Genomic DNA, 27,741 nt, shown 5'->3' with positions numbered 1-27,741 from the left:
ATCAGTAGATCTGGCTCAGTTTCCTCTGAGATGATTGTTTCACATATTATTGGGGTTGTAACACAGCATGTTCAGCTTGATGTTTTCGTCCCAGTGGCGCAGCAGCAGGAACAGTTGCCTGGCTGCTCCTTTGAGCCCCGCCAGGTCCACTCCCTCCGGCAGCTCCTGACAGCGCAGCCAGAAATCGGCTTTCGCTGCCACGAGTTCCCACTCCATGAAGTAGCCGGCACACCGGTGCTCCAGCCAAGCTAGAGCCACAGCTGTGGCCCAGGTCGAGCCTTCCAGATCCTCTTGAGCCAACTGGCTGCTCCCCTGGAGGTCAGCTGGGTCTACCGAAGAGCCTTCACATACATCGGTTTCTGATCCACGACCGCTGTCTGCCTGGCCCTGGTTCTGGCTCTGAGAGGGGCCAACAGACAGCTCCAAGGACCCCTCCTCAGAGCTGGGGAGGTCGGGAGGTGAGGTAACGGGGTCTCGGTCAGATAGGTGTCTTCGGCGAAGCCTTGATTCTAGTATCAGGGGAGTGTCATCTGGAGTGTGGTGGAAAGGAGGAGCAGTTGGTTTGGAAAGGGAGCAGGAAGAAGGAGAAAAAGTGACATGGTGACTTGCAGGAACACAGGGAGGCTTAGCAGAGGTAGACAAAGATGGAGCACTGGGAGATATGCAGCGGAAAGCTGGGCTAAGACTGCGACGGTGGAGGCTGTATGGTGACGCTCTTTTAAGGCGGTCCAGGGGGATCTGGACACAGTCAGAGTAGACCTCTGTCAGTAGAAAAGCTCCCGATGCCAGCTGCAGACGCACCTGAGGAGACATCATCATCAAACCAAATCAATACATTGGTATGAGCACCCTTTGCCTTTTAAATAGCACCCCTCCCCTTTGGTACATTTACACAGTTTTTCAAAGTACTTGGCTGGTAAGTTGTTTCAACCAACTTGGATACATTGCCACACTTCCTCTGTCTTCTGTTTCTTCATGTAATTCCACACTGACTCTGTGATTTTGAGATCAGGGCTCTAAAGGAGTCTAGACCATCTGTTAAAGGACTCTTGCTGTATAGACTAAGGATAGCTCTTTATGACTGGCTGTATTTTGGGGTTAATGCCATGTTGCAGAATTATTTTGGATCCAGTCAGGTTCCTCCCTGCTGGTGAAAATCTAAACATCTAAAGTGCTTAAAGAGTTTTTGCCTCGTACAGTATATGTGGTCAGTGTTGGCACAGCTCACCAGGGGCAGGTAGTCTGGAGCCTCATTTTCAGGTTGTTTCTCAGTCTCTGCAGATAAACAGTGGGACTTGAGAGGCGCCTGCTTCCCTGATGAAACGGACGACCTGAGTCTGCCCAGTGGGAACCTGGAATACATTATAAACAAAAAGGTTGGTTTTCAAATAGAGCAACTTATACGTGCCCACATCTTACTTCATAAATGTTTTTAGTTACTTTAGTTTCAGCTCTTTAATGTTTTTGCTTTTAATAGTCTTTTTCAGTTCAACAATTTGAAAGTCTTACCTGGTGCCAAAGAAGCTCTCCATTGACTTGCTCTCTATAGATCGCTGTGAACGAGTGCATGAGGCACCTGTTGTTGTGGGAGATGTTGCACAGTAGGCATTGCCCCCTCCACCTGAGACAACATTGTGGGGAAAACAAAAATACATTAGACTTTATTGTTTCATCAGCACAGTGATGAAGTGATGTTTTCTCGCTATTTTTAAAGGCTCATCTCACCCAAATTAGAAAGAAAAATGCAGCTGAACCTAAAAAACAAACCCTGTAAAATTGTTCACAATGTGTTCTGTGGATTCTCAACAGGACAGTGGAAATAATATATTGCAGTTAAAGATATATAGACTTTCAATGCTGTAAATGCACAAACAAAGCTCCATACACCTACACTGCATGTGGTTGAAGTAAAAATGCAGAAATCTTGAAAAAAAAAAAAGATAAACTGGAATTACTGGAATGGCTGTTTGCTGCTACCAACTAGTGAAGTTTCAGTCTAAGACCATCTGTTCCTCTGTTCTTAGTGATGGTGTGAAATAATGCCCAGAAAAGTATTTTTCAGCCCTTTGTGATGTCCACAGTGAAGCTCACCTTTGAACTTTTAGATTTAAAACACCACCATTGTGAAATTTGGTCATAATTAGTATATCAGCTTTGACCAAAACCATGTTTTGTGAGAACACAGGGATCTTTGAGTACCAAAATCAAATCAGTTAACTGGGTCCAAGTGTACATTTGTGCCAAATTTGAAGAAATTCCCTCCAAACATGTCTGTTTCCAGTGTGGAGATAATAAAACCAGTTACCTGCATGAATGGATATCAGTACAGATATACGACAATTTTTTGCAAATTGGCTGAATTGATCCTCTAAGAACTACTGTGCTGTTTCTCGTTCTATACAGACTCACCAGACTTCTGGTCAGAAGCCTCTATCTGTGAGACTACGCTGACACTGGAGTGTTTTCGCTGAGTGAGTAGACAGCAATACTTACTAGACTCCCAGGATGTAACGCTACATGGTGAGGCAGGAGTGTCATCTCTGTCTGAGAGATACAAAGATTGTTGATGACCTAAAGTGTTGACAGCAGAAGTGGCTGATGGCATCATTCAGTCTATCTACCTGTAGCATTCCAAGTGTCTTCCACATCTTCGCTGTCTCTGCTGGTTCGTCGTCTGCCCAGACCTACAGAATAGGATCTCTGCCTGCGACTCCCTGATTGAGAAGTCTGCCTGTTCACCAAATGCACACCTGCATAACACACAGACAAAGCTGAAATTTAGATGAAAATACGGAATGTAAATTGCCTTAAATCGTTACCTATGCCTTTTATGACCATATAATACATTCTATGGCATACATAGTCCTGCCAAATATATACTTGTCTTAATAAAAATAGATATAAAATGCGCATTTTAGGGTTATTTATGTAGCAGAATCACAAGAGATAGTTCTTTTTAAACACTGTCAATAAATGGCTTAACTGCCCTACTTTATAACCCAGACTATGGATAAAATAGCAAAAACACCTAAACCTATAAACCCTTTTCTGCCTATTAAAATGCCAACATCTTTCAGAGACCACATCCCAACTTGTACACACAAATGCACAGGCCTCAAGTCCATTATATAACCATAATGAAAGGATCTGGGTCATTTTGGTAGGAATTACAAAGCTTACTTCAAAGCCACAAAGGGCATTAGACAGTAATTGATTGAGTGGCTTTCTATCTATATGTGTGTTGGTTGGCAGCTCACCCATGGTTTGGACGTCCATGCTGTCTGCCGCGCCTTTGTTAGGGTTGTGGTCAGTGGTAGTGAAGGCCGTGTACATACAGATGATGTTGCAGTGCTTACTTGTCTGGATAGCCTTCATACGGTGTCTCTTAGCTGAACCTACGAAACCATTTAATACAACATGGAATTGGTAAAAGACACACATATGTATAATAGTTCATGAGTAAGAAAAGTCATTGGTAAACCCTCACCATGTCCAATGTCACTCTCCTTCTCTGCCATTTTCTCAAAGTCCCTTATAACTGAGCGAGCAGTCAGTTGGTGAATGATCTCCTCCCATGGTTTGCCTTCTTTTCCTTCTTCCCCTCCTCCTCCACTTCCCTCAACCTCTATGATTTCCTGGTCCTCAGTGGTCCAGAGGTGTCCCAGGTCCACAGTGACCTCCCAGGAAACTGGCCTGCCGTTCAATAGGCCGTGAATTAGGGAGCGGCACTGACCTGGTGGAGGATCTTCTGGTGGAGCAGCAGTAAAGAGATACTCTGGGTCTGTAAAGCTGTCCCAGTCCAGAGGTGAGGCAGGGAAGAGGAGTCCATCTGAGGAGCAGAGTAAGAAAGACGAAAGAAATTTGTTGAAGCTGAATTAAACGGACAGACTTGCTTTTCTTTGTAGTGAAGCTTACTGGAGTCAGTGAGGCTTCTGTGGGACATTGTCCCTCTTGATGGGGGCTTCGTTTCCCCATCACTTTCGTCCAGCCTCCCTCCTAACGTTTGGTCAAAGGAGACCCTCTCTAGAGCTCTTCTCAAGCGATGCATCTCCAGTTCACCCTGGGGGGAAGAGAAACTCCGTGCTGCCATGGTTGAACGGACTAGTGCTTTTTGTCTCCTACGAGACTCCTCGCCTCCATCCAGACGAATGTTCTGGTTTTGTAAAAGAGACAACCAAACAGGAACAAAGTAAGTTAAAACATCATTTTATTCTTCTGTGCAACAAAATATGTCTAGAATTAAAAGATGCCACGATAATCAGTGTAATATTTAAGTATATTATATATTTAATTTAATGAACTAGTGTAATGTTTTTAATTGCTGTACTTCACCTCAACCTGGCTTACGTTCTTCATCAGTTAGTCGTGTACAATCTTTTATAAACCCTCAATTACTGCAATCAAGTGAGAGCAATTAAGGAAGAGGTTGCAACAATTTCATAATACACATAATGTGATCTTATTATCTTCCGTTTTGGTGTGGAGCTGCGTAAATCTATTGTATTCTAATACAATTATTACTGACTCAAGATTGTAGATAACTTGTTCCATATTTGTTTTTCAAATAAGTGCTGGAATATAAAAGTGTGCTTTTCAGGGTGAATTTGCTGCATTAGTCTTACCTTTTTTGTCTCATTGTCAGGGGTTTCAGCTGCAAGGTTTTGCTGCCATGTTGAGTCTGCCCATCGAGACAAGGATGATCTGTGTTCCGGTGGGGGCATCTTCTCGAGGCCTTGGGGTAAAGAGCCTGTATCCAGCACTGAACCAGAGGAGTGAGGGTCAGGCAGAAAGGCTCCGCCTGCTGAATCTGAGTTTGAGGCATGTATGTGTGAGTGGGACTGTGTTTGTAGACTTCGCTCACTACTGAGGGAGCAGCGAGTGAGGACGTACTGCTCCTGAATATAAGAGCTCTCCTGGATCCTCCTCCTCACATCACTGGACCAGTCCAGCTCTGCGCCTACAGCGGGCAAAAAACAGCTTTTAACCACTGTGGCCAAATAAGTTCAATAGGTAAATGTAAGTTTCAGTGATGAGCCACTGACCTGGACTGGTGCCAGGGTCTGCGTCTCTGGCACAAGAGAACTCAGAGGAGATTTCTCTGGAAATTTCCCTCAGTGCCTCCTCCAAGTCAGTGCCATCTGCACATGTTACCACAGGCATTAGCTCAGAAGCAGGAGGAGGTGAAAGCTCATCATTTGATTGGCCAAAAACTGAACCAGTGGAGTCACGATGTAAATTACAGCCCCGTCCTTGAGACTACAAAATAAAATTTTAGAGATCTTTTTTTCCTGTGCAGACACATACAATCTCTAGTGTTTTTTTTAATGTAGTGAAATACAGTATACCTCTGTCTTTTTTGCTTTGAAAATTGTCATGTCATAAAGAGTGCAATATCCAATGAGGCGATTGCCTGGGTAGAGCGGAGGGATTTCATTGGGTGATAGAAGAGCCTCCATGTTTTCTGGAAGATACCAGTCAATCCGTACGTCTGTCAGCACAGGTTCAAAGGCCTTTTTCAGAGACTTGATTAACTGCGGCAGAGTCAGGGAATAGGGTGGTGACAAATTTTGGAACATGAGAGCTTTATTTATGCAAAAGACTAGTCACAAGTGGTGGAAAAAGTATTCTGATTCTTTTCTGCTGGGACAGCTAAGAACGGGGTTCCTAAAAGGCACTTTTCTATGAGTGACATAAAACCCAAAATATTACAAACTCCTGGTTATTCTTTAACAATTCATTATATGTATGTTTAGTGCTGGGCGATATGGAAAAACTCATATCACGATATGGATTATTTTATAGCATGACAACGATATATATCACGATATACCACAATAAAGTATGTTTTCAGTTATTCTCTGAAAAGTTTGACAAAAATTTCATTGCTTACTTTTCTCCAACTTTATTTTGAAGTGACTTTAACTGAACTGTCACAAATGAGAAACATACATTTTAGTGCAGCAATATGAGTTAAGTAACGCAAAGCATGTCGCAAACCCTCGTAAGAATCAAAGAACGTAAAGCAGTGTCATGTCGCAAAACCACAAGACGGAGTTTCTTTGCGAAAAATCTTTTTTATTCTTCTTTATTTTCACTTATATAAACTTAGAGTATGCATAGTGACAAGAAAACACTAATACAATCGCTGCAGGCTATTTAATGATATATTTGCTGTTTTAATTGATAAAATTAGATTAGAAACGATAGAAGAGAAATGGCACGATAGACACTCTTCTATCGTTTCCACGATATGTATCGTCATATCGCCCAGCACTATGTATGTTTATAACTAATAAAGGTTACGCAGTCAAACTATTAAATGGTATAACAATAAAATACTAGAATTTGTCAAAACTGTACTTACTGAAAGCACTTCAATTAATGTTAGTTTTCATAACTCTTAATTGCCTTTGCTATGTTGAAAGGCAAATGTAAAGTGCCACAGCATTCTAGATTTACCCCCTAAAGATTATGCCTGTGATTGTTCTGTAATTCATATTTTCTCCAATAGGTGTCAGTGTTGTAGTGCTGCTGACCTTGGGCTGGAGTCTCTCCTCATCATCCAAGAACTCAGTAGTCCCTCCTGTCAGTTTGGCAACGCCCTGCAGGAGTCTCCTGCAGGCTCGAGGACCAAGGCCCAGGCCAAAGCATCTGCAGAGGTGATACAATATAGACATCAAATTTTTATCACATCCCAAGAGAAAATTTCATCAGAGTGCCACAATTATTATGTGAGTGTTAACTTTCTTCAGTTGCAGGGTGGTCTGCACTAAAAATACAATGTAGCTTGCAGGTGTCTCAGACAAAGAGACCGAGAAAATGTGTGGTCGTCAGACAGATGGAACTGTTATTTGGGCACTGTGAGGGATCACAGACCATTTGGCTAATTGAGAGTTTGAAAAGAGCAGGAGACAGAATAATTGAAAAGGCTGAGATCTCAAGTGCTGTCTCTAAAGACAGCAGGACTGTGAGGCTGGTGAGATACTGTTAGCACTGCACAAATAACAGAGACTAAAATCCAAAATGATGTACAACCAAGAGAAGGACACTGTTCCAGCTGCACCTGAAATCTGATTTACAACATAAGAAGTAAAAACATGCATAGTTTTCAGAGGGACAGCCAAAATACAGTGGAGAAAGTCAGTCTAACAGGAGAATACTAATGAGGCATAAATGGAGTTATTGTGCATTGGTGAAGGGCCTGGGGGAAACCAGAGGGGCGTGACTCTTACTGCAGAGGAGAGCACTTAACGGGATTACTGGGCGGGGCTGAGAAATACTTCAACCTTTTCTTTTCTGTCTTCCACAGTGCTTTGTTCTTGTTTGTTTAAAATCACTGTTTGCTTGCGTACCCTCTCTCTTTTTCTTCCTTTTCTCCCCCACATAGTATCTCTCTCGTGTTTGTCACCTCATTCTCCCTGCACTCACTTTACGCTATTCGTTTCTACCCACAGTGATTTAATGTCCTGTCACTTGCAAGCTATATAATGCTTGTTTTGTTATCCAGATGTTTACATTGATGTCGGTGTTTTGCTTCATGCAGGACATCCACCTGATCTCTGTCCGTGCCATTGGACACACATCACTTCCATACCTGCCAGCACATGTGTTCCTGCGCACAAGCTCCAGCACTTTGGCCACATTGCTGATGGATCCATCCGTGATTATAAAGACCTGACGAGGATATGAGCGCTGCATGGGCTGGTGGTAGAGCCAGGACAGCGCCCCCAGAAGGTTGGTGCCTCGCATGTCAGCTCTCATCCTCTGGATGTACTCACAGGCCTGCATCAGGGTAATCTAGATGCATACATGCAGCGTATTAAAGTAGAGATGCAATCAGATCTACAGTTTAAAAAAAAAAAAAAGGAGCAGCAAACAACACCTGTCCAACTGCAATGCCTGTGCAAACATCACGTGTGCTGTCAAGATAAGTTTACTGTTTGATATCAAATGCACCAATTAGCCTGTGAGGGTAACAAAGAATTGAATCCTTCTGTAATAAAGACAGCACAAACATACACATGTTAGTACCTGCCTTAAAGTTACCTCATTAGGATAAACATGCCTGGCAGGACAGGAGATGGAAGGACATCTCCTGCCAAAGTGAAAAAGCACGAAAGGCCACCATATGGTGAGGAGAATGTGCAAAGACTGTTTGTCCGTGCAGCCCCTGGTCTGGATAAAACCTGATACTCTGCTACTAAGGCAACCCAAGGAACTGACCTATTGCCTGATTAGAGAGTAGACATAATAGAACAGAAAGTCCTGCATGGCTGAAAAACATCTGTGTTCAGGAAACATGAACCAAATGCTTTGCGCATTTTCTTTCACCTGAAAAAATCCATATGCATTAAGAACAACATAGTTTGAGAATAATATACGACTTCTTTCCACGATATCCAAACAAACAAGTCTGATTTAGCTTATTCTCTATTATCCCAAAAGTCACTGGGTAAAACTAACATCAGTGCTGAGCTTGCTGGCAGTGAACAGGGGCTTGATGGTGGTACCAAAGCCCACAATGTTGAACATGGTGCCAGAAGGTAGACTCTTCAGGGCCACCACCATTGCTTCCTGTTGAAACAAGAAAGCATAGACAGGATAGAGCCTGATTAATGTACCTGCCTTAATCTTAGAACTAAACTCCTTGTTTTTGAATGTAGCTTACCTTTACACGCTGGATGTTGGTGCCACTCATGCTGCCACTGCGATCAACAAGAAACAACAGCTCTCTGGTGGCTTTATGCAGCTCCAGGGGATCAGACAGCAAGTCAGGACAGAAATTGAGCATCAGAACGGGGCTACTCAGAATGTCCTTATGATGACGCTTCCTCACAAACTCCAACTGCAGAGTGAGTAGAACATCAGCATGTAAGTTTGTAGCAATAATACAATCAGGACAGAAATGTATAAACGCATCAGATATGAAAAACAAATAAGAGTAAACCACTGAGTATTCACCAACCTTCCTCTCAGGATCTGAATCTTTACGGGTGCAGCGAATGAAATCACGACGGGAGCTGATCTGCTGTTCGTACTGGTTGAAAGAGAGCCTGCCTCTCTCTAAGATGACTAGTGGGCTGTGCGGTTCTGTGGAAGTTTTGAGAATAACAGTTTGATATAGGTTAAAAAAAAAAGAAGAAGAAATGAGCAAAAGGAAAAAGTACAAACATTGTAGGGGCATTTTTTTCATCGCTCACCACTGAGGTGCAAAATGATCTCTATGTGTCTGTTGTATGGATGCTCCTGTGCCAAGGTGATGTAGGTGGCGGAGGCACTTTGGGCACTAGGATCTGCATCTGCCCTCAGAGCGTGAGTGGGACTCTCCAGTCCTACAAAAAATTTAGGCGCAAATAAAGAGAAGCAAATAGGTTTTCACACCTTTTTCATGATGCCGGTTCGTCAAAGATACCTAAACGCCCAACATGCATGATGGATGTGATCTTTTTCCATTTCTACAGCATACAAATAGATAATTCATCCTTCTGTCACCTGTGAATTTTGTGTTCTGGCTAGACTCAGGCCCTCTCTGTGAACCCATTGCATATATTTTACAATGAGATTGCCCACAGGTCAGATATTTCACAATGTCTGAGTCTAGAACCAGTGAGTTACACTTATTTGAGGGGACAGTCAGTACCAGCCAGCAGACAGGCTCCTCTGACCAGCAGCTGGAAGTTGAGTTCATAAGGTGCCAGGTTGGCAGTTGGACTGGTGAAGATGGTGTGAGAACATTGCTGCTCGGAGTCTAAAACCCGGTCTTGTTTTCCTGAGGTGGCACCAAAACAGCTGGTTGCTCTGGGGAGGAGAGCAATGTAGAATATTTAGGAAAATAATGCACAGCGATGAGTCTGTGACATCTAATTTTTCAGAACATACAGTATCAGGTACTGTATTGCCACAGTTGCTATCATATATACCCTGTTTCGTCAGATTTCCCTCCATTTTCACTCTTGCTTGGAGTCATCTGGCCTGTGACGATCGGGGTGAGCAGTGTGGGGTAGACAATGCGGATTGCTCCATTTTCTAACGTGGGGAGTTCTAGTGTGGTACTTATGATGATAGACACTATATCCATGGGGCCGATGACCCCTGTGCCCACGATGAAGGTGGTTCTTTCAAGGTCTTCATCCAGGAGGAGATGTCCTGAAGCCAAAACACAACAGACACTCACATCATCAAAAGACATTCAAACAGACATAAGGAACTGTATGAAAATATTAGGGTGGGGAGGGGGTTTGAATGTTAATTTTAATTTTAGCCAGAGCCAGACTGTGGCATTATCAATATTTGTGGGCTGCGGCATCCCCAACCTGTATCTTTAAATAGCATCTTTACATTTTGAAAAATAATGTTAGGGCTCAACAACAAAGATTAACTCAACAGTTTGCATTCTTTTGTTTTTTTAGTTGATGACAGTAGATGACAAGTTTCTACGGCATTTACTAGTTAAATCAAACATTTTTTTAAGTATTATGTAATTAATTACCATAATTATGAATACTACTTCTAAACTGGCATCTTTTTAAAAAATTAAGTTGCTCCAATGTTAAGTGGGTCAGGGAGGAGACTGAATAGACAAGGTGAAGAAAAATTAAGTTTTTAAGTGAACTTCATTAATATGCCTCAACTTAAATTTAATTTTAAATCAGCTAACACCAACATTTGAGTTTAAATTACACACACACAGTATTAAGTTGATGCAATTGCCAATATCATTATGTCAACCTGACCCTTCAAAAGAAAGTATGTAAGTTAAAAGGTTTTTCTAAATCATAAAATTTGATTTTTAATCCTGCAACCATGCCATAAAATGAGTGCTGGGAATAGGTCCCTTGAATTACTTTTAAGACTGAATGGCAAGCTTGTCAAAATAGTGGTGTATCTTGTTTTCAGATACATAAATAAGGGTGAATGAATGTGAATTAGATCTGACAATACTCTAGTCTGATATGTTTGCGATCTGATGCCTGATTGTCCACCATAATTAAATCAATACATGCTTACTGACCAGCATAACCAGGCATGTTGGAAACATTTGCTTCTTGAAAAGAGTTAAATGTATATGACACAAAAGAATGTTAATTACTTTTAGATTCAAGTCCAGTACAGTACAATCATTCATGCTTTGCAGACTATATCAAGGCCGTTACTCGATATTCATGATACCACCATTTCCAATTAATGCTGTGGACTTCAAGTTGATATACAGTATATGTATTAAGTGGATGCAATTTCAGCATTAGGCAGGAAGCCAGGTTTATTTATCTCCATCATCTGTCCTTTCTACCTGCTAAGACTGGCTAGAGAAGAGGCTTACTGTAAGTGTATTTGTATTCGTGCAGAGACCACATTGTTACAGCAGCAGACGACACTCTGGCTGAAATGATTTGTGGTTCTACGACAGTGGTGTAAAAAGCTTTTACTTCAAGTAAAATGCTGATTTTGCTTGCTATCTAGTTCTATCATTAATATGTATTGTGTCATGCGTCTTGGGTATTTCAAAATAATTATGGGCACTGACAATCATATAGAGTGCTTGTTCAGTAAGCCTTCATCTGGGTTTTGCGAGGCGACACTGTCTGCGGAAGAGAGCACCGGTGATTAATGTCTGCTGGCAAGACCCATAAATGAATTAGGTCGATTTCTGCTCAGTAGCTGTTAGACTCATTTATTAAAATGATGGTTGTGGATAACTGCCCCAAAAGCATGAGGAATGTAAACGCTCAACACGAATGCATATCTAAATTCTTAATCTTTAAAGACTATAAAATCAAACTAGATAAATATATGTGCATGTCACTGTATGATTTTTGTTTTTCGCTGCATTGCTCCATCCTCCCTCCTCACCATTGGTGCACTGCATGTCTAGGCTGGAGCTCCCACAGCAGCCCCACTCCCGGCCATTCCCGCAGTGTCCATCAAGACCAGACGCCGGGCAGCAATCCAAACAGCAGTCCTTCAGCTTCCCTCGGTTCTGGATCTGGACCCCCACCAACCGGCCCGCAATCACAGCTTCAAAGCCCACCACAACCTCCTTTTCCCCAAGAGGGTACACAAACACACCTAGATGAAGAGTTACAGAAAGACAACATTTTGCAAATGATACCCAGGTGATTCTTCAGAACTAAGCAGTTAAAGTATTTAAATTAAGGCAGACTTTTTTTCTATTTAAAAAAGGATATTTTGAAGTACAACAGATACACACATTTTCTAAGAACATGATAAAGATCTGCTATGCCAGCTTCACAGATCTCATATTTAAATGAATGTACCTTTTGCTTTCAGGCATAAGTATGTGCTAAATAATGTAATATAATGGGAGGGACAATTGCTTAGCAGTTTCCTGTCAATGACATACTTTAATAGTTAATTATTTTTTTAAAGGTGCATACATTTTTAAGTCACGTGTAAATTTTCTTTACTGTTTATCCATTGACAGTCAGTGGTTTGACAATTTCTAGTTCTTGTGTCTTGCTGATAGAGTCCTGTTTGACTTACATATGCATTCAGCAAGCAGATGTTACCCACCAGTTTTGGTCCTGTTACATTTAATGCAATTTTTGATACCTTTAAAGCACAGATTAAGTGATACATGATTAGGTTTGTTCCTGCTTTACCCCAAATAAGAGGCAAGTACATCCAAATAAAGCTACAAATGCTAAGCACGTATTAAATCTATACCTCATGGTGTATGCTATCCTGTGCCATACAATAACATTAGATTTGATTACTGTGTATTGTAGGCTGTCTAGTTATTTCTTCCAGTTCAAAAATGTCTGTAAATATCTTAATTTTTCTAATTTAAAGACACATTGAATTCAAATGCAGTTGTCATGATTATTACATACACATTTATGAAACGGGACTGTCATCTCACTACTCACCTTCTACAGACTCTACATCAGCATTGGCATATGTAAGGTGTGCAGTGATGCCCATGGAACAGCCGTTGGCGCAGGACTTGATGGAGGAGGCCTTGAGCAGCAACGGTTCCCATGTAGAGCGGTTTCTCAATCCGGCCATCTCTTCAGCACCAGCAAGCCTCTACTATGCTGGTCGCATAAAAACACAGGTACACACCAGTGAGAAGCTCTGAAGCGACAGGAAGAGGGATATGTGAGTGCGCATTTAAATTCTCTCATTTGCTATGCAGTGCACAATCACACTGATCTTTGTAAATCAGACCTGATTTTTGCTGCTTGCATTAAAAGCAGCTAAAATGAATGAGATCACATGTTTGTGAGGCCAGATATTTATTCTTATGTACACAGCAGGTATTAGACGTGTAGCCAAGCTATCTCCAGTCCTTAGGCTCTTGGCAACCAACTGTGATAGTTTGGTTATAAGAGGCTTAGTCAATCATTAACATTGCAGGTCAGTACTTATTACACTGTGCATCATGACTATCATTTGCAATCAGTGGCCAACCTGAATGCAAATCCATGTGTACTCACGAATAAGGTCTTACCCTTACTTAACTGCATCCAAGCTAGCTGATAGGCTAAGTAGACAGAGGTAATTATAGGCTATCCTCTTTTGTTTTTTAGCATAAATTATGTAGCAAGCCACCAACTAATACCCTACAACTTTCTGTTTGTGTAACTCAAACTGTCGTGCAATAGTTCTTCATGACTGACCACTTAATAACTTTAGGTGCAACAGGTGCTGAGACCAGTTTGCAGATCACTTAGTGGATGGTAGACTGCACAAAACTGAATGTGTGTATGCAACACAAGCAGTTGAGCATGAACACATGACGTGCATTTGTGTGCGCGTGTCTCTGTGTGTTTGCTGTGATCTAGGTAATAGTCTTTTCACATCTACCTTTCTAACAAGATCAACAGCCTCCATCTGGCTACTGTGCTCTCAGCTCAAAACAGGCAAATAAATGCCTGGTTCGTTAAAGTAGGGCAAACTGATGCTGGCAGAACACACACAAAAGGAAAAGTACAACATTGTGACCTTCTATAGACTACACAGACTCAGGGATCAGGCAAAGCTGATGAATAATTCTGACAGACTCTCTGTTTAGCTTTGTTAGTCAGAAAAAAAAACACATAGAAACTGATCCTATGCAGTAAAAGTCTGTCATGTGTGTATGCATGTAGTTTTAATTACAGTATAGCATAAATGATGTACACATGCACATACTAATATTGGAAAGTTCTGTCTAAAACTCAAACACAGATGTCTATTTTTAAAAAATACTGCAACATTTGGTAGCACATTTTGGTAAAAGGCAATGTTGCTAGTCAGACTATAAACATTAAAAATGAATACACATCTCAAAAAGTTGAAAATTCTCTGTTTGTTCTGTGAGGTTTAATTATTCTGTCTGTGTTTGCAGTAGCATAGCTGGCCAAGACTTAGCCCTGAGCAGTACGGCAGTCCCCCTGTGGCAGTTACAAACCCCAGATAACAAGTAAAATCATAATCATCCAGGAACACTTACTGTACTGTTCAGTCCAGTGTCTGGTAATTTGCCTCTGTGTCCAGTCTCTGCATCACTCCACCACCACATCTGCTCGCAGGTTTCCCAGTGATACAACGTTAGGAGTTTTCCTGGTAACAGATACTGCTCTCTCTCTCTCTCTCTCTCTCTCTCTCTCTCTCTCTATATATATATATATATATATATATATATATATATATAAGTAAATAGGAACAAGTATTTTTTTAAAAAGTGTAAAAGTGATAGTGCAATGAGGTGCAACATCTGCTTTAAAGTGTCTGATGCCAGTAAAATGCTCAGTATGAATTGGTTATTGCACATTAGGATGATTATTGTCCACATATTCTCCACAATATGTCCTGCTTCTCTGTTCTTACTCATGGATCACATTTTATAATCATTATGTGTAATCAGTATTTTTTGTTTGTTTGCTTTTTTGGCATCACCCAGATGTCTGCCTCGGTCCAGACCTTTATTCCATCCACTCCACTGAGTTGACTGATTAGTCTGGCATCCTGACATGGAAGAGCAGCTTCTCGGTTGAAATAGCAACCGGTCCACAGACTGCATGAGGAGGACTCATGATTATAGCCAATCCAAATTTGATATGACCCCGACTGATTAACAAATATATTTTACATAAATTGCATGCATTCTCAATATCTCGTGAGAACATAGTTTAGTTTTTATTTACTCTGCTCTTAAAAACCAGTAGCTTATGCTGGTATGACGTGACATCAGTGGCGAAGTAAAATGATGGGATCCTCAGCAGATATAGATGTTGGTCTTTAATGATTGGTTAGGGCAAATCAAATTTCCTTTTCCTCGGAAATTGGTTGAAGATGGAAACAGTGTAACAAGTTGGCAATTCTCCTTACTATCAGGCAACCTTTTGTGGTATTACAGATGGATGTATTCTCTTAGCTGTCACAAATCAGATATCATCAACATCCAAGTAGCCAAAGTTACCTTCATGGTTTTGTTACACACCTGATACTGTCTGAAATGTCGCTAACAGTGGTTCTCTAGTGCTTTAAACAGACTACTGCCATTTATGCACAGATAGTCTCTGGCTTAGTCAATATCTAGTCTAAGATAAAGGGACAGAACAGCAATGTATTGTGTATGTATGTTACACCTATGGAACCATTTGGTGAGTTAGTTATTCTTGGAGTCTTAAATAACAGTCTGAAAGCAAACATTTTCCTCTGTTAACACTAAATGAATGTTTAGTTCTTCTCAATCTTAGACTGTTGTACTTATGGGAGCTGGCAGCCAGATTGCAAAACAGCTACGACCCAAAGCTGCACTATGAGTGCGAGACAGAGCTCCTTCCTACCTGAAAAAGCTGTATTTGCTCTCTACAACAACAGAGTGGAACAAGCTCAGACACAGTCGCTGTCAAATGCCATGTTGGAGATTGTTAAAAATCAAACCAGAGGACATTAGGCAGTGAATTACATGTTTCATGGTGCCTGTAATTTACCAGATATATGAGGCTGAAAATGACCTTTAAAATATTGGTAGCAGACAAGTAGGATCGTAGAAGGAAAATGCTGGAGAGTTCATTCTTAGACATGCAGGAGATATGCAAAAGACAAATATTTGGAGTCAGACAGGAGCTGTGCAAATGGAAAGGAGATCAGCTGTGGAGGAGAGAGCTACAGCAGGACTGTAATAAAGGATAAACCCACCTCATCCCAGTTTATCCGCTTGTAACTCAAAGATGACCTTAACCATGTATAGTAAACTCCAAGCTGGTACCAGTTTGGAGCATGTTTGTCTCCCTGGCTTAGGTGGAGGCTGCCTCCTTCATGGACGACAACAAACTTTTAATAATTTTTCCATAGAGGAAAGCTAGAGAGAGACTCCGCATTTATTCCTAAATAGGAACAGATCATAATAAAACTGCACTAATCCATATGTTTATCCTAAAATGGATTAAATTACTGCATGTCTTATGAAAGGCGTCACTCATAGTGAGGCTCTACTGAGATCTAACTTTTCAGTTTCCTCAGCACTACGGTGCTTTTAGCTTTTACTTCTCTGGTGCACTCTTATGGCTCTTACAGTGTTGTTTCCTGACTGAGCAGCTGCTTCCAGCCAAAAGTTTGTCAGACTGTCTGTACAGTCTGTGCCCTGCACCAAACAGGAGGCAGACAATGTAAATGACTAACTCATGAGCATATAGAGAAGCAGTTAGTATTGAAAAAAGTTACAGTGATATAGCTGAAATAGAATGAATAATGAACTTGATTTTTTCAGTCCTGTAATTGGCTCATGTTACTCCTGTTTATAGTAACTTTACATAGTGATTAATGGCAGTTTTTGTGTTTAAAGAGGGTCCCAAAGATGAATTATAGCTGCTTTAAACTTTCAACATTCACTTAGTTCTGTTCTAGTGGTTACCTGGAAAATATTCTTGGTGCCTTGATCTGGAACAATGATTTCCTGTAATTGTTGACCAAATTTTTTGTTCATTGTGCCCGTTGAGTTTAACAAATACCTGTCAGTCAGTCTGAAAGTATTAATTTTCATGGCATTTGGGGAAAAAAATATGTCAATGGTAGATATAAATAGCAGCACATGCAAAGTTAAATTTTCCTATTTGAAGTTGAACAACATATAAATCTGTAACAGATAAGTGTGAATGCAAATCCCAGTACATAAAACCTCATCACATAGAGAGACATGCAAACCAGGGCCTCATTCAGTAACATCTGTGCACGGTGGTTGACATAAAAATCACTCTGTTGGTCCAAATCAAGTTCTGGGGCCTGAAAATCAAAGCCAAAATGAAACTGCCAAAAACAGTGTCTTTAAATGTCCACTTGAGGCAGGCTGAAAAAGGCCACTCAGTCCTCATAGACCTCCATATAAAAATGGCCAACTTTACTTCAGAAATAAACTTGTTTACAGCCTGATACTCCACAGCTAATTTTCCTGTTCATGACAGCTGTACAAGGGGTGAATTTTTATATAACTCAACTGATTAAATTGTGTCAAGACCTAAAGTTCCTCATTAATTAAGGGCACGGCTGTGTTGAGTAACAGGTGGGTTGATATTATAGTCCATGAGCCAGAGATGGTTGGATGGTCTAAAATAAATGTATAGTAGATACTGTGCAGTTTTGAAACTAATGTTTTAATGCTAACAGACCTTGTGAGCTCATCCCTCTCCATCTGCCTCATGAACCTCAAAAACTACAGAGAGAAACAAATCCAAAGACTCCGTTTGGGCATTTCGGTGCCGACAGTGGGAAGAAAAAACTCCCCTTTAACAGGAAGCAGAACAGAACCAGGCAGGGGATGGGTGGGGTGAGGGTAAATGGAAGCAACTTCTGACTCTTGTTCTAGGGTCAAAAGGATTTTTTTGAATAGAAAATCGCTACATTCCTGAAACTGTTTTAGGAGATTAATTCATACAACTTCATCACAGTGCCACAGAGTAGAAATGAGGAGTATGGGAAGGACACCAACCCAAACACTTTTGGCCCTGCAACATCATGAAAGACAAGAAAATGACAAGACACTAAACAGATCACAGCAGTTCCACCACAGGGGGTGAGGCAGGGAGGGAGGATGGCATGTCTCTGTTTATTTCTGTTGTCACGTGTTCTCCTTCAAGCTCAGATCCTTGTTTTTAAGCAGTTTAATCATGTTAGATGTTTGCTTGAGGTTGTTTGCTCATTCTCCTAATTTTTTCCTTCCATAACAGTAGACCCCCCCCAAGTCTCCTCTGTTTCTCCCTTCATTTATTTCTCTCTCTGTCTATTCCCACTCAGAACCCCCACCCACAACCCTTGCAACACCACCATCCCACCGTTTGGCAGCGGGACAAGGTCAACACAGAAACCTCTTCACTTCTCCTCTCTTCTTTCCCTCCCTGTAATTCCTCACCATCAGCGGAGCAACAGATCCCTCCCCTTCCCTTTCATCCCCCGCCATCCCTCCGAGGAGCAAAGGGTAAGAGAAAGACTAAAGATGGAGAGGAGGATGAGATGGAAGAAGTCCGGGGTTGCTGAAAGAGAATGAGCGCGTACATTGCGAGCTGTGCTGAAAATATGACGAGGGAGAACGAAAAAGGGAAGGCACATCAGGAAATGAAAGACAGAGAAAGGAAGGAGGGGAGTTAGTGGAGAGAGACAGAAAGACTAAAGGAGAAAAGTGTTTTTAAACCTCGTTGTCAGGCGAGACACACAAGGCCAAGAGCAGACTGGATCCCAGAAATCAGTCTCTGTTTAAATCACTTATTTTCCTTCTCTTCTTTTTTAAATTACATCTCTTTTTTCTTTGTCTTTTTTCCAGTATGTCTTTCTTTCTCAGCATCATTCTCTCGTTCCCTCAGCTCTGTCATCCAGACCTAAAACACACAAACACATGTGCCTCACATTCCTACGTGCAGAGCAGATTCACCCAATTTGTTTCCAACGTGTGTGTGTGTGTGTGTGTGTGTGTGTTTGCGTGTGCCAAGCCAGTAAATAATAACCAATCCCAGCTGTACTGTAGGCCGTTCCTCTCATTCTCAGTGGGGAAACAAAGAGGGAGGGAAAGGAAAAAGGCTCCGTAAAATAACAGAGTAATGAGCTGGAAAAAAGTCAGCAGAGACTTAAGCAGGGAGAATTAATACCATTTTAATGCTAACAGACATTCAGAGTTCTGTAGATGTGGCAATTAGCATAGGCATTAAATGCCATTTGAAAAAAGAAAAATCTCCAATTTGTACACATTTCACTGGAGAGTTTCACAGTCAAACCACCTTAGAAGTTTTCCACTTTTCAGAAAGATGGAAGCTGCTGCACAGGTAAGTTAATGGTACAGTGTCCTTCCAAGTTCCATCACTAAATTGGCTTCAAAACACTGGTGAAGAAAACTATGGATTTCATGCTGATTTCTGTGAAATCATTGAAACCCAACTGGGACTGAATCTGAAACCAAAACAGAGTAGTGATTTACTACCTTAAGGTTAAGGTTAGACTACATTTTATGCCTCACAGTTGTAAGCCTCCACCTGCCACTCAAATTGCAGTTTACACCCCTGTCTGTCGAGACTTTAGCTTAGACCTTTTGGATATAAAATGTCACCACATCATTATTTTAACCTGTTAGACGTTTGTGTGAAATTGTGTCATAATTAACGTGAACTCTTGAGTTAAAACATGTTTTGTGAGGAAACAGTGACCTTCGACCTTTGACCACTAAAATCTAAACAGTTCATCCCAAATTACAAGTGAACGTTTGTTTCACATTTGCAGAAATTCCCTCCTGGTGTTCAAAGAGAATGAGACAGATGTGTGTATATACAGGCAGCTGAAAAAGAGCATCTATCCACAGCTAATGTCAATACTGAAACAGCAGTTACTAGGAAGCGACAAAATAGATGCATTAGGACAAACAGCAGGAAATATAGTTGGAAACAAAGGTGATAACAAGGGAAAGAAGTTAAAAGTTAGAAGTTGACTTGAATTCATTGTTTAATACATTATTCATAATATACAAATAGAGTGGGCTGCACAGTGGCGTAGTGGTTAGCACTTTCCTCCCACAGTCCAAAAATATGCTGAGGTTAATTGATTATTCTAAATTGCCCGTAGGTGTGAATGTGAGAGTGATTGTTTGTCTGTGTATGTAGCCCTGTGACAGACTGGTGACCTGTCTAGGGTGTCCCCTGCCTTCACCTGAGTCAGCTGGGATAGACTCCAGCCCCCCCATGACCCTAGTGAGGATTAAGCGGTGTATAGATAATGGATGGATGGATGGATACAAATAGAGTTATGACATGTTAGTTTAAGGGCCCAGAACTCACCAAAAAATATTTTTAACAAGTTTTGAAGGCGCAGTAGTGATGAGCTGTTTCCTTCCAGGAGAGAGTAAATTCTTTCTAATTCTGTAGTGCCTTTAAAATTCACACTATTGTCTACAAACAGTGTTGACAAAGCTGATACAAAACAGCATTTACCACAAATGCATCCCCTCACGAATTTGCATTTATTTATTTTCTGGTTGCAGCCAAGTTAGCTCACCGGCTAACTAGCAGTTACAAGCCATTATTGTGACCAACATTTAGCTTAGCAGCTACAGCAGCAGACCAACAAGCAGCACCATATATTAAGGAATTATAGTCATGTGAAAAAGTAAGCACTGCTGTCATATTTGACAGGCGAATTTTTGATGCCTGCTAATAGTAGGCGTTGTTTCAAACATTTCACTTTAATAACACTTTAAAAACGGTAATAGCAAAGAGAATATTAGACATCAGAGGATTAAACAAGACTTCTTAAATGTACAGTGTGTAATTTCTGCCATTAGGGGTCTTAAATTAAAACCTACCTACTCACCGTTTTTGGTATTATTATAATCTGTAGTCTGAGTTTGGAAAGAATAAGAATCTTAATTTCTTATTAGTTAGCTAAATTGTACACCGAGCCCCGTCCAAAAGCAAAAAAAAGTTCAGGTTTAGGATTATTTTTCACTTTAAGCCCTGCAAGTGTGGCTGCAGTAACAAGCTTGCTGTGCCTGACTAACAATATGTCTGTGGTTTGGAATTATTTCCAAGCCCACATATATTGGTATCGGTATCGGTATCAGTATCGGTTGATATCAGAATCGGAATTTCAGAGTTGGACAATATTGGCATACCGGTTATCGGCAAAAAAGCCAATATGTAAATGTAGTTTGATGTTGTGATGAAGTAGCAAGTGATCCTGGAGGTTGTTGTTTTCAACACAACGGCAGATATGAAAATATGACATGACTCCAACAGAATGTATATTCACATTCTATCATACACTCAGACAAAATAGCTGTATGTAACGTTAACTAATATCATATTAATTGCTCACTCATGACCACCTAAAGAGCTACTGCAGCTAAAATGTGTGGTGATTGATGCAGTAGTCCAGCACTTGTAATGTGGAGATTGACTCCCAGAGTGCAGCAAACATAAGTTGACTTGTGTGAATTTAGGCAAACTTAACAGAAAAAGTGTGGGTTCAGGCAGTTTAAAGGTGACAATGCAGCATTTGACGAGTATAAATAACATAACATCCAACTCCCGCTATCTCTTTCCCTTAATCTGTCACTCTCTGTGTCAAACACTGGCTATCAATTAAATGGAAATGTAGAAATAAAAATGTGGCAGGTATGAATAAAGCTTCCTGCAACAGCGGCTACATGTGCGATCAGGATGTGGTGGTTGATTAACACATTTTTGTGGGTTGGGAGATGTGGATAGGCTTTCAGGTGAGGGTACTAAAAAAAACCTTAACGAGCACATCACTACCCAGCGCTGCTCTCTGTGGTCAGAACAGGCAAACTAAAATAACTGATTCATCACGACTGCACAACACAAACAACAGAATGAAAATAACAACTCCTTTTCAACTCGCTGACGTATCATCGGATGTTCACCGTGTATCTGAGACAGGTAAAGATGGCAAAATGAAAGCTCAGCACTAGAGTAAATGCACAAAAGACAACAAGATATATAAAACTGGCCTACTAGTTTTCAGATATGTTAATGACAAAATGTTGCATTGCAGATTAAATCATTTACATCTAATCCAGAATCCTTGAAGTTTCTTTTTTTTTTATTAGGATGATTCGTGATAAATGTAGGGCTGCACATTTTTTTCATGTGACTCACCTGTTTTTAAAACTTATTTAAATTCTGAAAACAATAACAAGATGTTAGTTTTAAGTGTCATTTGTTTCAGTATATTACTTTTATTGGTAGGTATTGCTTTAACGGGGATCAACGGGGTGTCTTGTTGAAACAAATGCAACATTTTCCTCGTCTTTCTAAGTGAGAGTCTTGTAGTGGAGCTGAAAACTAGTTGTTGAGACTGACATCGAAGCAAATTTCACCATCGCTGAAGTAGCCACAAGAAAAAAGGAGTAAACAGTCTCTCCATTGTAGTTAACATCGACGGGCCACTGGAACACAGGAGAAGCCCAGTTTGTGATCCCACGCCCATCAGCATTGATCCCCCTTCACAATCATAATTCCCAACCTCTAGCAGACATCTTTCTTTCTTTATCCTTCTCTCCTCTCTGTCTCCCCTCACAGCTCACTCCCTCTCTCTGTGCCAGGCCTTCTTCTTCCACGAGGCCAGCGCTTCGTTTGCCTCCTTCCTCAAACACAGACCCGAAAGAAAGAGAGAGGCAGCGAGTGGGAGGGAGGGGAGAGGAGAATATGAAGGGGAGAGACGGAGGGAGCGGGGGGGCGGGTGTCGAGTTGGGGTTTTCGGAATTTGGTCTATGTTTGGTTTGGAAGCGAAGGCCCCGGCGCTGGGCTCTCTGGAGGATAATGGAAAAGAGAGGGAGAAGAAAGGGAGGTTTATGGATGTGTGTGTACCCTCACAGGTGGTCGGCACATACTGATGGGGGGCCTTTTGTGTGTCAAAATGTGTGCGTGCACGTGTATTTACTGGATTGTGTCGGCGCGCTGGCGAAAGGTAACGCTGTGTGTGTGTGTGTGTGTGTGTGTGTGTGTGTGTGTGTGTGTGTGTGTGTGTGTGTGTGTGTGTGTGTGTGTGTGTGTGTGTGTGTGTGTGCGTACTCGGAGCATGTGAGCGCATTCGGCCTGTTTATTTGCAGATGTTGGCACCAATGCATGTGAGCTTTTAGCATGTAAGAATCAGGGAGAGGGGAGACAGAGAGAGAGAGGTGAATAAGACATTCCTGAGATGGGGGAGGAGGGGGGAGGGAGGAGGGGGATGCAGGGAGTCAGTGGTTAGTTAGTGGTTTGAAACTAAGAGGAGAAAAATGAATGTCTGGTCCAGGGCTGGGCCTGAAAACGTTACCGCAACCAGCTGAGGAGCCAAGTAGGAGAGGAGAGGAGTTATGGAGAAGAGGAGAACCAGGGAGGCCTCCTCCTCCCCCCTCCTCCCCCCTCCTCCTCCCATATGAGGCCTGCTAACTCCTGCCTGTGCCGCAGGGGAGAAAGAGGGGGAGTGGTGCTTTTATAGCTGGGCTGAACCCACTGAACCCATCATGTACAAACAGCAGGGAAAGTATGGAGACAACGGAGGGCTGAGGCCAGCAGCCACACAGGGGGCTTCAGGGGGTTTCAGGTTGAGGACCACAGCAGAGCTGGAGGTACGAGGAGGAGGAGGAGTGATGAGGAGCAAGAGGGGAGTCATAACAGAGCTCCCCCACGCCCCGTTTCCAACTACACAGCACCACTTTTATGTTGCTTCTTTCTTTCTTTCACTTCTTACAAACTTCATGCAATTTTTTAACTTTGCTGTCTTCCTCCTATTCTTTTTTCCCGTCTTTCGTGTTTTTCTCTTCCTGGCTTCTGTCACTCTGTCATCTTTTTCTCTGCTACATTTTCTGGCCTTCACTCCTTATTGCTGCCATTGTTTATTTCCTTCATTTTTTTCTCTCTTTTTTGCATTTCTTTCTTTCTGTCATTCCTTATATTCTGGCATCGTTTTCTTCCCTACTTCTTGGCTTACTCCCCTTTGTTTCCATCCTATTTTTTTCCTTCGTTAATTCTTTCATATCTTAAATCCATCCTCACTCCTTCTTTTTAAAATCCCTTTCTTCCTTCTTACCTTTTGAATGTTTGTTTCATCTACCATTCTTTCCTTTTGCTTTTCTTTCTTTGCAACATTCTTTGCTTTTTTTGCTTTGTAACGCTTTTCTTCATCTTTCTATCTTCCATTGTTTTCCCTCTTTTTTATGGATCACTTTTACTTTTACTGCTATTCTTTCTTCCCTTCTGTTCATCCACTAGAGAGTTAAAGGCATGAAATGAGAGAAAAATCAGTGTTTCTAGTCGGACTCAAACTGGTGACATTGCGGTTGGTTGGCGCCATGAACCCTTTTCCCACCAGGGCCCCATCATTCATTCCTTTTGCTTACATTACATCTCACCATCTTTTCTTCCTTCCCCAACTTTCATATTGATTTCATATTGCTTTCTTTTGGCTACCTGCCCTCAATTCATTTGCCCATTTCTTTCTTCGTCTTTTTTTCATTCCTCTTTATTCCATTCTTATTCCTCTTCCCGTTCTATAACTACTTGCTAGTTTCCTCCCCTCCATCCTTCCATTCTGTACACTATTTTGCCACTCATATACACACACACAATCATTCAGTTCCCCATATGTATGAGCAGCGTTCCCACCCTGTAGCAGACAGTGTGGGTGGAAGGGGGCTGTAAGACAGATGCACCCAACAACAGGAAAGGCGTTTGCTTGGCTCAGAGCCTTTTTTAAAATCCATCCCTGAGCGTCTGCCCAACCTTCAGAGAGCAGCACACATGATGCAACAAGCCTGCAACCTGCACATCGCCGCCGTCACAAACCTTACATCTTCAGAAATTCTTCCATCAGACCACCACGTTGCATCAAAGAGAACTCGCTAAGGTTTCGGTGGCGCTGGTGGACACAAGAGTCACCCACCCTGCCCTCTGAGGCCCTGGAGGGTTGAAGTTTAAGTGAGAGTGAGAGACTCGGTGCAGCTGGAGTCAGGAAGTTTTCTGATAAAGAGGCGTATCACCCTTTAGGGAGGATGAGGAGTCGTGATTGGTGTCATGGGGGAGGATTGTGAGATTGGATGACTTATGCTGCAATGGAAGTAAAGGTCTTGTCTCCACCCTGCCCTACTTGGAGTTTTTAGGGTGGTGGTGTATGCCGTCTGTGTGTCGACTATAGAGTTTTTACACATTGGGTGTACTGTTGGGTTTTACATATTTATCAATTCTTCTCGTGGTGGTCTTGTGGCCAGAAAAACCATTTACCACACTCATACACTAAGTCGCTGTAATGGATCACTGCGAAACTGACATTCTGTCCATTAATGCCACCAACACATCCTAATGCATGAACATAAAAATAGATCTTTTGTCAAAGCAAATACGGATGTTTGCTGTTCTAGCTCCTACACCAGCAGACTGAAGACACACAAGCAGTGCAATAAGATAACTAAAGCACTGAGTTAAAGGTAAAAGAAAAACGTTGAAATAAGACTTTTCAATGCAAGCTATCAATAAACTTCAAAGTGTTTGTCTCCCCGTTCGGACACTTTTTACCCCACCTTTTACTGCTGTAGTTCGTTTGGAGCTTGCTGAACCCTGACCAACATCCTCCCACTTATGTCACGAGGAATAGATGTTGCTTTAAGTAATGCAATTTACTTACATGTATGTACAGTCAAGCTCGAAATTATTCATACCCCTAGCAAATTTTGACTTAACGTTACTTTTAAATGTAAATAGAAGCTGAGAGATTATTTTTTCCATAATGATATCTCTTGTACATCATCTCATTATCTTTTGGGAAACACCTGTGTCAATTCTAACCAAAAAAAAAAAAAAACTTGCTGGTTGAAAAAAAGTAAGTCAAAATTCGCTAGGGGTATGAATAATTTCGGGCTTGACTATATAACTTTCAAGGAGCATAATTTAAACAACACACCAGTATTTCCACAGTCCCCAACCCTGGATTGCACCTTCTCTGGTGGAAATATGGTTTTTAACCTTGTCCATATGGTGTTTTTCAAATGCTGAAAGGCACACCACGAGTGAAGTGAGCAGTTAACACTATGGCTAAGAATTTTCACCTTAAAGCTGCAGTGGTTTGATAAAAGTCTGAAAAAAACAGATCCAGACTCATATGTTCATACGTAACAAATCTCAGAAACCAATCCTGTCAACTTACAGAAACAGATTCTGCAGCTTTCTGTTGTGCAGAATGCTAGTAGAGTAGTTTTTCAGCGTTAGAGCGGGGTCATAGGTGAGCTGGTGTGCTCAAGCTGCAGCCAGAGGGGAAGGGGTGGGTGGAGAGAGAGAGGCAGGGAGCTCATAGAAATGCACATTCAGTTGGAAACAATGGTATAGAGTTGCATCTATGCTATTTTAAGCAACTATGTTCATGGAAAAAAAAAAGTCAAAATATGCCACTTTGACACAGAGATGAATTTTAAGGGGTAAAATCAAAGAGCAAAGGAAAAACCACTGAGGAACTCCAAATCTGGGATGATGAAAGTAATTATGGTTGCATCAACAATTATTTTCACTATGAATCATTTAGCCCATTAAAATACGAACTAAAGAAAATACATTTCCCCAGCTACTAGGTGGTGTCTTTAAGCGTCTTATTATGCCAGACAATAATATAAATACACAAAAGAATATTTAGAGACAGAAATATTTAGATAGAGAGAGAGAGAATATTTGTTTTTTTAAATGATCGACTTTCTTACTATTGAAAAATTGTTAAATGATGAGTATAGCAGAATGCATGCACTTGTCTTTTTTCATTTTTCTGACTCAAGTTAACGTCTAGATAATTGTATTGCTAATAATTATACTCAGATTACAGCTTTTTTCACATTATTTCATATTACATGAATTATAAATAACTGTTTTGCACATGGTTTTACACATGTGCTTCATGTATGCAAGGATATTCATACAGGACCTGACTGTATATAAAGGTTATCACTGGCCCCTATAAAGATCTAATTCATGTTAAAATACATGAAAGTGTGCAAGTGTGGCAACAAACTCAACGCTGAGCAGCACTGGGTCATTTTCAACCATTAACAGGAACACGAGTGGACTGTTGGAGTCATGATTTGGTTCGGATAAAGAAGAAAAGGCAGTTCGGTGAGGATTTACCTTCTCTCAGCCTGTGGACCGTCAGTCGGCCTCCTCTGCTCCCTGTAGTCTGTCTGAAGATGCTGGAGAGCTTCAGCAGTCGCAACCTGAGCACACAATTCACCACAACCAAAGCCTGTCAGTCCGCTGTTTCCTTTACCATCTCCGACTGAGTTATCAGTTGTCGTTGGCTGCTTTCCCAATGAAACAAATGTGTGTTGGATGAAATCAAATCCCCGCTGGGACTCGTTCACGATGAAAAAAAACACAAATGCCTGTTGCGAGTGGTCAGTTTTCACAATGGAAAACCTTGTCCTGGAGTAGTTTTCTGTCAGAATCACTCTGACGCACAGAAATTAATGTCGAGGAGGGAGGAAAAAGAAAAACTAAATGCCGCTCAGGTGTGAGAATCTGCGATGTGAATGTCAAATCTGCCGCAAAAAAAGGTAGAGGCTCTCCCGGAGGCGCATCGCTCAGTTGCGACGCTGGTCAACTGAGCTTCCAGCGGCAGAGAGGAGGAAGAGGCTGTCTGAGGGGGAGACAGGGAGGGAGGGGGAGGGAGACAAGGAGGGAGGGAGAGACAGGGAGGGAGGGGAGGGAGACAGGGAGGAGGGAGAGACAGGAGGGAGGGAGGAGAGACAAGGAGGGAGGGAGAGACAGGGAGGGAGGGAGGGGT

The 27,741-nt window shown here is 41.6% G+C and overlaps 1 protein-coding gene across 2 annotated transcripts; it reads right to left on the bottom strand.

Annotated features, from left to right (window-relative positions):
• Positions 1-17: 17 nt before the first annotated feature.
• Positions 18-14,590, bottom strand: vwa5b2 (von Willebrand factor A domain containing 5B2). 2 transcript variants are annotated; one of them, XM_055014603.1, is made up of 22 exons: positions 14,456-14,590; positions 12,888-13,055; positions 11,851-12,066; positions 9,921-10,146; positions 9,641-9,798; positions 9,201-9,332; positions 8,966-9,090; positions 8,669-8,845; positions 8,464-8,574; positions 7,595-7,797; positions 6,537-6,651; positions 5,346-5,531; positions 5,043-5,256; positions 4,623-4,957; positions 3,916-4,153; positions 3,488-3,829; positions 3,258-3,395; positions 2,622-2,750; positions 2,494-2,544; positions 1,510-1,621; positions 1,229-1,352; positions 18-801 (listed from the first exon to the last, which is right to left on the bottom strand). In XM_055014603.1, the coding sequence occupies exons 2-22, from the start codon at positions 13,024-13,026 to the stop codon at positions 40-42; spliced, it is 4,233 nt and encodes a 1,410-aa protein (XP_054870578.1). In that variant the 5' UTR covers positions 13,027-13,055; positions 14,456-14,590; the 3' UTR covers positions 18-39. The 2 variants fall into 2 exon arrangements, with proteins under 2 accessions (XP_054870578.1, XP_054870579.1); XM_055014604.1 differs by lacking the exon at positions 2,494-2,544.
• Between the last annotated feature and the right edge of the window lie 13,151 nt (positions 14,591-27,741).

This window comes from Amphiprion ocellaris, chromosome 10 (assembly GCF_022539595.1).
Source record: "Amphiprion ocellaris isolate individual 3 ecotype Okinawa chromosome 10, ASM2253959v1, whole genome shotgun sequence".
NCBI classification, from domain to species: Eukaryota; Metazoa; Chordata; class Actinopteri; family Pomacentridae; genus Amphiprion; species Amphiprion ocellaris.
Note: the sequence above shows the minus strand (reverse complement) of the source record. Positions and strands in the feature narration are given on the sequence as shown.